Genomic DNA, 10,161 nt, shown 5'->3' on the forward strand with positions numbered 1-10,161 from the left:
TGTGCTGAATGTTGCAAATGGCAACACCTTTACACTTTTTGATGCATTGTATGTGCCAGGGATCAAAAAGAATCTGCTGTCAGTCTCCGCATTTGCCAAAACAGGTTTGGTTATAAAATTTGTGGATGACAGATGTACTGTTCATGATCTCTCTTGTGGTGACATCATTGTAGCATCTGGTTCACTATGTCGAGGGCTGTATAAGCTCAATATGGATGGCAAATGTGTAGAGGATTCAGCATGTGCTATTATGGATACGCAGGCTATTTCAGATGCAAAACTGTGGCATGCACGTTTTGGTCATCTGAATTTTGCAAGTTTGCTGCGCCTGCAGAAATCTGAAATGGTGTCTTCTTTGCCTAAGCTTGAGGCACCTGTCAAGCATGTTTGTGAGGGTTGCATATTGGGTAAAATGCAGCGTGCTTCCTTTCCCAAAGATGGATCAGTGAGAGCTGAACGCAGATTGCAGCTTGTTCACAGTGATGTTTGTGGTCCCATGCAAACTCCATCATTTGGAAACTACCTTTACTTTGTGACTTTCATTGATGATTTTACCAGGCATGCATGGGTATATCCTTTGAAGGCAAAGTCCGAGGTGTTTTTGTGCTTCAAACAGTTTTTGGTTATGGCTGAAAATGTGTCAGAAAGTAAGATGGGCACCCTCCGTTCAGATCGAGGGGGGGAGTATATGTCTTCAGAATTTAATGCATTTCTGGCTGAGCGTGGGATAAAACACCAATGTACAGTGCCGTATACACCACAGCAAAATGGTGTGGCTGAGAGAAAAAACAGGTCTCTCATGGAAATGGCAAGATGTATGGTTAAGAGTCAAAGTCTACCACATGGTTTTTGGCTTGAGGCTGTCATGTGTGCCACTTATGTACTAAACAGGTGTCCCACCAAAGCATTACAGGTTGTCACTCCATATGAGGCTTGGCATAGCCGCAAGCCATCTGTTGGCCATTTACGTGTTTTTGGTTGCCTGGCATATGCATTAGTGCCTGTGCAACATCGCAGAAAATTGGATGACAAAGCTGTCAAATGTATTTTTGTTGGATATAGTGCTGAGAGCAAAGGCTATCGTTTGTATCATCCACAGACAAAGCGCATTTTGGTTAGCCGTGATGTTGTATTTGTGGAAGATGCAGTTCAGCCCTTGGTTTCATGTACTAAGGAGACAGATATCAGCTCACGTGATGTCTATGATACATTGTTGCCTCTTTTCAGTGGTGCACAGTCAAGTGCAATACCTCATGAGGCAGTTTTTCAGCCTATGCAGGTTTTAAATGATGGCACAGATCAGCCTATATCTGATGCAGATGTGCATGATGCACTTGAGGATGAGAGACAAGAGATTGAGGGCTCTAGGAATATGCCTAGATGGCTGGTGCAGACTTTGCGTGACAGCAAGTTGGATGCCCCTTTGTCTAGTCGCACTCGTTCTGGCTCTCATGGTGCCTCTTATGCGTCAGATTGTTATGCATTGGCTGTTTCTAGTATGTGCGATGAAAGTGAGCCTGTTTCATTTGATGAGGCACAAAGTTCAGAAAATTGGATGGCTGCTATGCAAGCAGAATACGATGCTATTATGAAGAATGGTACATGGTCTTTATGTGACTTGCCCCCTGGCAAGAAGGCCATTGGCACTAAGTGGGTTTACAAATTGAAGCGTAAGCCTGATGGCACAGTGGATCGCCATAAGGCTAGGCTTGTTGCAAAAGGTTATGCTCAAGAGAAGGGCATTGATTTTGATGAGACTTTTGCTCCCACATGTCGTATGACCACTATTCGTAGCATCTGTGCATTAGCAGCTCATAATGGTTGGAATGTACATCAGCTGGACATAAAGACTGCGTTCTTAAATGGAGATTTGCATGAGGAGGTGTATGTATCGCAGCCTCGTGGTTTTGTTCAAAGAGGGCAGGAAAACAAAGTGTGCAGGTTAAAAAAGGCTTTATATGGTTTAAAGCAAGCTCCACGAGCTTGGTATGAAAAAATACATGCATATTTGACTGCACATGGGTTTCAGAATAGTCCAACAGAAAGCACTTTGTATGTTAAACGTGTGGATGGTGTACATCTAATCATTGCTCTCTATGTCGATGACATGCTGCTCACAGGACCAAATGAGAGTCATATTGCTGATTTTAAGGCTGATTTGAATGCCTCTTTTGAGATGTCAGATTTGGGGCATTTGCATCATTATTTGGGGATACAATTTAAGCAGTGTGATGAAGGTATTGCTTTGTGTCAGACAAAGTATATTGAAACATTATTGCGGAGATTTGGCCTTGAAGACTGCAAGCCTATTGCTACTCCAATGGAGACAGGTTTGAAGTTGAGTCTTCATGATGCTGGAGATCACTTTGATGTCACACTCTATCAGACAGCTGTTGGTTGCCTCATTTATGTATGCATTACGAGGCCAGACATTCAGTTTGCAGTCTCACAAATGAGCAGATTTATGCATAGCCCAGGCATTAAGCATTGGCAGGCAGTGAAGCGTATCTTTCGCTATTTGAGTGGTACTCGGCATCTTGGGTTGTTTTATCCCAAGGGGGGATCATTGCCGCCAGATTTACATGCTTTTTCAGATTCTGACTGGGCTGGTTGTTATGACACACGCGTGTCCACGAGTGGTTTTTGCTTCATGCTTGGAAGCTCATGCATATCATGGTTGAGCAAGAAGCAGCCTACTGTGGCCACTTCTAGTTGTGAAGCTGAGTACAGGGCAGCTTTCACAGCTACGGTTGAGTGTGTGTGGCTCAGACGCCTTATGGCTGATTTGGGTGTTGGGCAGCCATCTGCCACCACCATCTTCACTGACAGTCAGAGCGCATTGGCAGTTGCGCGGAACCTAGTGTTCCATGCTCGTACGAAGCACATTGAGGTGCACTACCATTATGTCAGGGAGAGACTCTCTGCAGGAGAGATCAGTTTGGCTTATGTGCCAACACAGGATAACCTTGCAGACCTTTTCACAAAGGCTCTGCCTCGTGAGAAGTTCGAAGCTTTTCGCAAAGCTTTGGGCTTACTCCCTTTTGTGGATTCGTCCACATAGCTAGACACTTCCCTATACATGAGTGCTAGCTCTTGTTCACCGCATCACTCCAGGGGGGATTTGTTACCATATTATAGTAGTGATGTGTGTGAACACACTTAGGACCGCCGGGGCACTTTTTCCCTCACTAGGAGGTTTTTTCCCCCGTGCATTGTATATACGTCCATTATCTTCTAGGGCTTTGTATCTTTCATTTTTGGGCACTCATAATACACTACTGTGTTGTGCTCAAGCTTCCTCATCTTCTTGAAGTTGTGTGTGCATTCCTGCAACCCTAATTCCAACAAATTTTACTACAGAAATAGGAGACCCATATATCTCCCAAGAGAGAAACACAAAGATTCTATGAAGGTAACCCATGGATATTGTTCCCCAAGCAAAAGAAGTTTTCTCCCTTCCTTATACCCACAAAAGATAAAATTTTACCATGTAGCAAGCTCGAATGGTGGAAGTGGAGAGAGTAAAGACCTTGGCTCAAATTTTATCACCTAGCAAGCCCAAGTGGAAATAGAGAGAGTAAAGATCTTGGCTCAAATTTTACCACCTAGCAAGCCCAAGTGGAGAGAGTACCTTTCGAATATAAAATACATGAGATTTTTCTAGAGCCTAGCCAAAGAGGTCCCAAGGGTTCCCAAATCATTGGAATCCCAATATACAGGAAGCCACAAAGTTAAGTTTCTAAAATAGAAAACTAAAAACAGAGAGAAGACCCCTTCCACGAGAGGTACATGTGTGTGTTGTGTTATCTCCATGATGAGGATATGCTTTCCTTGAACGAAATTCTCTTCTCCACCTGCAAGAGCACGCTTCCTTATCTTCTGGAACTTGCTATCCACACAGGGATATTGTACACGTCTGGTATGATATCCTCAATGAACTCATGTTCCTCCTCTTTTAGAACATATCTTGAGTTATTCCTTCTCATCAAAAGACCCCCAAAAGGAAAAGAAAGAGGTGCCTCCTAATATTTCTCCTTCTTGCTAAGACCATTACCATGATTCCTTGGTTGGACAACTCATATCCTATGTGTACAACATATGCCAACTCAACCCAACATTTTAGGCTCACTTGCAAGTCAACAGAACATTGATTTTTTCTGAAATGCACGGAAACATTTTTTCCTCATTTGAACTGGACCAAAACTTGTGTGTAGCTTTTGATGAAGATCCAGACCTTGTATTTAGTTAAAATCTCTGAGTATCCTGAATTCTGAAACTGTCAACTATCATGTCATGAAACCCGCATTTGGGCTTTTGATGATCAATAAGAAATCCAAACCTTATGAAACTTTGCAAAGATGTTTCCTATGATGTCTAATCTCTATTTGATAAATCCGATTCATGTTTGGATGTAAGCCTGATATATGCATTCTTCATTATCATGAGAAACTCCCTATCAAATCAGATCAGAATTTGATTCAAGATTCGAGTCTGAAACCCCTTATCGGCTGAATTGTATGTGTCCTGATTTTCTGAATGGATTAGATCTCCTTTCTGCCTTGGTCTTTGGTAAACCTATGGTGAAAACTTGAAGAAAACCTTTATATGTACAACCTACCTTGCAATCCATACTAGTCCAATGGGAAAAGACCCTTGCATTTATTCAGCAAACTCAATGTCCATCCATGTCCTTGACATCTCGTACAAGCAGGAAGTAGAGCTCCTTCTCCCTTATATCCAAGACCTCCAGGACACCCTACATGATGAGGTACTCTACCCCTTCGACGGTGATGGCACTCAATGATAGCAAGTGGCGGGTAGTGACGTGAAAGGGGAATTGGTTGCTCTTGGATGGATGAAACATCCAAGCGAGAGATCTGTTTGGCCTCCATGTCACGATCCAAAGTTGTCACTTTTGGCTCTCCTTATCTGAGTACTCCAAGAGTGGGACGTTAGTGTTAGGCTTATCATCATTGGGCTCCTCCTCAAAATCAGAACATAGAATGTAAATTGCAAAAGCAATATCCCATTCAATGAGCTCAATTGGGATGTGCTCTTCGTAGGAGGTAGGGACAAAGGTTGTGGGGGGAGGTGGGGAGACATGAGCCAAATCTCTATTCAGAACATTCTTATGAGTATCTCCACTCTTCATAGAGGAGTCCAAAGGTATCCATCTTGCGGTGGAATCAAGGATGGAGAAGGTTATGTCATTACATGCAGTGCAACATGCAGCCAAGACTGAGCTATCAGCTCGAGAGAGAAGGATGGACTTCCTCTTCATGGAGAAGAGGAAGTCCAAAGGTATCCATATTGAGGCAGAGTCAGGGATGGAGATCTTCGATGGGGCAGCTTCCATCAAGATTTGAGCAATGGGTACCAACTCCGCAACCATGTCAACTGCCTCTTCCATCGACTCAAATCTGTAACAAACCACTCAATCAATACTCTCCGCTGTAGAGGCATCGTCAATGGCTTGCATGTCGGTTAGCCATTGCTACAGGGTGAAAGAGAGAGCATGGTACAGTAAAGCATGGCTACAAATGAGCAGTGGGTGGTTGATACTACCCAATGGGGACGAGCAGTGGGGTGGCTATGAGCAGTGGGTGTTGGGCACAGTGGGGTGGCTATGAGCAGTGGGGCAGGAGAGCACGCACATGTGAGGGGGAGTGAGCATGGCACATGGGCACACAGATGTGAGCATGGCAGGAATTGCATGGATTGGCAACAGCTCTCAAAATGTGGGCATCCACGTGGGCAAGGTCAATAACCTGCTAGCCCCAGTCTTCCAACCAGCAGGAGCACGTCAAGACATTGGCTATGGGGGTGGCTGCCCACCGGTTCTTGGCCGCCCCTTCCCTTGAGGTTTTTTTGCTCTGGCTTCCAGCCCTGATTTTGTATGGTCTATTCATACTTTATAGAAGTATACTCTCTGCAAAGTTCTCACAGTGCTTGCAATCGGAATTTCTGCCACTCTCTGAGCTTTGACCCCTATTTTGGGAAGCAGAGAGTCCTGCACCTGCCTGCAGGCAGAATACAACCCCCACATGAGGAAGTGTCCATCGGCTGCAGCAAGTTGGGGTTGAACCCAAGATGTGTGCCTGCATGGCTTTTTCTTTGCATCACTGCAAATGTCCCATGACACCCAATGCAAATCTGGGACGTACCCTTCCTCAAGACCTTCTAGCTTCGAATGAATCTTTTTGCTCTATCTTTGATCCCGACCAGAAAAAATCTGCATAATTCCACAAGCGTCTCTCACCAACTACATCCTTGCTTGTTTTTCCACTGTCACTGTCTCAAGCCTTTTGGCATCCTCCTGCATGGCAGCATTTGCATAGATGTTGGACATACAGATATAAGCTGCAGCGTCCTTTTCATTCAATCGTAGTGCATGTTCAAAGGCATGGCTTCCAAGCTCCACATTGCCCCCTTTTTGACAAGCCCCCAACACAGTATGCCACACCACATTACTAGGATGAAATGGCATTTTCTCAATCATGGCTACTGCTTTCTCTATGTGGCCTGCACGGCCAAGAAGATCAGCCATGCAAGTGTAGTGTTGAAGAGTTGAAATGAAACCATAATCATTGCTAAGGGCCTCAAAGTACACCTGGCCCTTATCCACTAGACCTGCGTGGCTACATGCACTAAGAACACTAAGGAATGTGACCAGATCAGGCTTTATACCTTCTCCTATCATTCTATCAAAGATATGGAAAACGTTTTCACTCTCTCCAAGCTGGGCATATCCTGCAATTAGTGCATTCCACAAGAATATGTCTCGAACTGGAAGCCTATTAAACACTTCCTGTGCTACTGCAAGTGACCCACATTTTGCATACATATCGACCAAGGTGTTGGCAATTAACAGCTCTGTTTCCAATCCCTTTTTGGCAATCTCGACATGTATTTGTCGGCCCTTAACTACGGCTCCTATGCTCCCACAAGCGGTCAAGCTGCAAGCAATTGTGACAGCATCTGGAGAAACACCCTCATTTTGCATCTGTTCAAAACAGTGAAGTGCCTCCTCACCATGCCCATGTTCGGCATATCCTATGATTAGAGCAGTCCATGAGACTACATCTCGAACCAGAAGCTTATCAAACACGCTGTGTGCTTCTGCAAGTGAGCCACTTTTAGCATACATAACAACCAAGATGCTGCCAATGAAAAGGTCACTTTCCAGCAATCCTTTTCTGGCAATCTCAGCATGTATTTCTCGGCCCTTGTCTGTGGCTCCTATGCTGCCACAAGCTTTCAAGCTGCAAATAAATGTAACAGCATTCTGAGAGATGCCCTTGTGTTGCATCTGTTTAAAACAGTAGAGTGCCTCCTGACCATGCCCGTGTTGGACATATCCAACCATTAGGGCAGTCCACGAAACTACGGTTCGAACTGAAAGCTTGTCAAACACTTCTTGCGCTTCTATAAGTGAGCCAAACTTAGCATACATATCGACCAAAGTATTGCCAACAAGGAGCTCTCTTTCCAAACCTTTTCTAGCAATCTCAGCGTGTATTGCTTGTCCCTTGATGGTGGGTCCTAAGCTGCCACAAGCTTTCAAGATGCAAAGAAGTGTGACGGCATCCGAAGAAATGCCCTCGTGTTGCATCTGTTCAAAACAGCAGAGTGCTTCCTCACCATATCCATATTCGGCATATCCTGCGATTAGTGCATTCCACGAGACTGTAGTTTGAAATGGAAGCTTGTCAAACACTTCATATGCTTCTGTAAGGGAGCCACATTTTGCATACATATCAACCAAGGCGCCACCAACAAAACTGTCACTTTCCAGCAACCCCTTTTTGGCAATCTCAGCATGTATCTCTCGGCCCTTGTCTGTGGCTCCTATGCTGCCGCAAGATTTCAAACTGCAAACAAGTGTAAAAGCATCTGAAGAGATGCCCTCATATTGCATCTGTTCGAGACAGTATAGTGCTTCTTCAGCATGCCCATGTTCAGCATACCCTGCAATTAGTGCATTCCATGAGACTACATTTCGAACCACAAGTTTGTCAAACACTTCCTGTGCTTCTGCAAGAGAGCCACATCTGACATACATATCAACCAGGATGCTGCCGACGAAAACATTGGTTTCCAGCAACCCCTGCCTAACAATCTCGGCATGTATTTCACATCCCTTGTCTAGGGCTCCTATGCTGCCACAAGCTTTCAAGCTGCAAACTAGTGTGAAAGCATCTGGCGAGATGCCATCATGTTGCATCTGTTCAAAGCAATTGAGTGCTTCATCAGCATGCCCGTATTCTGCATAGGCTGCTATTAATGCAGTCCATGAGACTACATTTCGTACTGGGAGCTTGTCGAACACTTCTTGCGCTCTTGCAAGGGAACCACATTTGGCATACATATTGACCAAGATGCTGCCGATAAACACGTTTCTGTCCAGCAACCCCGTTCTAGCAAGCTCCTCGTGTATTTCATGACCTCTTTCTAGATCTTTCAGCGCACTACAAGCCTTCAGTAATGCCACAAAAGTGTACCCATTAGGATGTAGCGTTTTATCCTCCTGCATTTTCTGGTACAAGGTGAGAGCATGCTGTAACTCCCCATGTTTAACATAACCTGTGATGAGACAATTCCATGAACTCTCATCCTGATGCCCCAGTCTGTCAAAAACTTGCTGGGCATGGTAAATGCATCCAACTTCCACCAAAGTCAAGATGAGGGAGTTCCCCAGAGATGTATGGGCTTCAAGCCCTCTTTCGTGGATGTAGGCATGCAAGCGCAGCGCATGTGCTAGGTTTTTCTCCTTTCTGCACTTGGACAAGATGCATGCAATGTCCTGAACCGAAGGAGGAAGGGGGAGCTGCATCCTTTCTTCCACAGAAGGGGGTATATCTTCTAAGCTTAGCATCTCCCAGCCTACATCAACACCACTGTTGCTATTATTGTTCTTCTTTTATGTCTCAAGATGGATTGTCCGTCCGCCAATCCGTCCATAGCCACTCTGCAAAAAGCTTGGGTAGTCCATATTTAGCGAATATATTCGGGGAGCTTGACGAGCCCCAATGAAAGCTGAAAGCAGCTTTCTTTCTCAGCCAAAAATAAAGTGCACCTACTGGTTGCCTCCTAAGCGCTTGCGGCACGATGCCATATCCCCTGCGTGTCTGCACGTGTCACGTGAAGTAAGAGAGTCGGGGGAGTTTTTCTATGACAAAAACGTGGATGTGACATCGCGGCCAGTCAGACGGGTTGGAGTGTTGGGATCAATCGCTGAAAACGTTGACGATCACATCTAGCATCGTGCGCCATCGGACCAGGAACACTGGTCACTGGGCAGTGAACAACGAGAATACAGTCACCGAGAACTAAAGTAATCTCGGACCAATAGTAAACTCGAACCAACATAATTATCATTACGACGCACACGCGAGTAAAATATATGGTCTTTAATGGGAGATATACTGACAATGAGCTCGAACCAGAAGTAAACTCGGGCTGTCAAAGTAAACTCGGTTCATTACCTTCTATCAAATTTTAACACAGTCCATAGAATGCATTTTCTTTACATTTTTTCCATTACTTCTCCATCCATATTGAGATTTCTTCTATCTTTCTCTGAAATTTGTAAGTATATTCTTCAATTATGTATGTTATCATTTACAATAGATAGGAAGTGATAATGTGGGATATGTATTGTGTTCTTGAAATGAAGCTTTATACAATTTTAATCAGTTTATGTTCTTTGAGAAGGATGGATTTGTTGAACCAAGACCAGAGCGACTTCAATATTGAAGAGTGCTCTAATGGTGATAGTAGTCACTCCTCATCGAGTGACCAGAGCGACTTCAATATTGAAGAGTGCTCTAATGGTGATAGTAGTCACTCCTCATCGAGTGATGATTCAGATGTGGAAAATCTCTTTCGAGATAGCAATGAAAGTATTCATGTTCGATCCCATGTTATATTTGTCTCCTAAATACTTTTCGTTTAACAAGGCAAGCTATAACTTTATGATGAGAGCCATTCAAGGAGATGTGATAGTCATATTGGAAACCTTGAAAGCTCATGATTCTAGAGGTAATCAAGATTTAAAGAAATGGAGAAGAATGATGGATGGCCTTTGCTTGGGGATGAAAGAAGATGGTGCACCTTGTCTTTGCTTGAATAGCACACCAAAGCTAAGGATTGCATGCTTAG

The 10,161-nt window shown here is 44.2% G+C and overlaps 1 protein-coding gene across 1 annotated transcript; it reads right to left on the minus strand.

The window, feature by feature from the left end:
- Nucleotides 1-4,991: 4,991 nt before the first annotated feature.
- LOC147614431 (pentatricopeptide repeat-containing protein At3g09040, mitochondrial-like) lies at nucleotides 4,992-9,279 on the minus strand. Its single transcript, XM_086780971.1, has one exon. The coding sequence runs from the start codon at nucleotides 8,873-8,875 to the stop codon at nucleotides 6,263-6,265; it is 2,613 nt and encodes an 870-aa protein (XP_086637097.1). The 5' UTR covers nucleotides 8,876-9,279; the 3' UTR covers nucleotides 4,992-6,262.
- Nucleotides 9,280-10,161: the final 882 nt, after the last annotated feature.

The sequence above is a fragment of the Cibotium barometz genome, chromosome 42 (genome assembly GCF_041138505.1).
Source record: "Cibotium barometz isolate CiBa-2024 chromosome 42, ASM4113850v1, whole genome shotgun sequence".
NCBI classification, from domain to species: domain Eukaryota; kingdom Viridiplantae; phylum Streptophyta; class Polypodiopsida; order Cyatheales; family Cibotiaceae; genus Cibotium; species Cibotium barometz.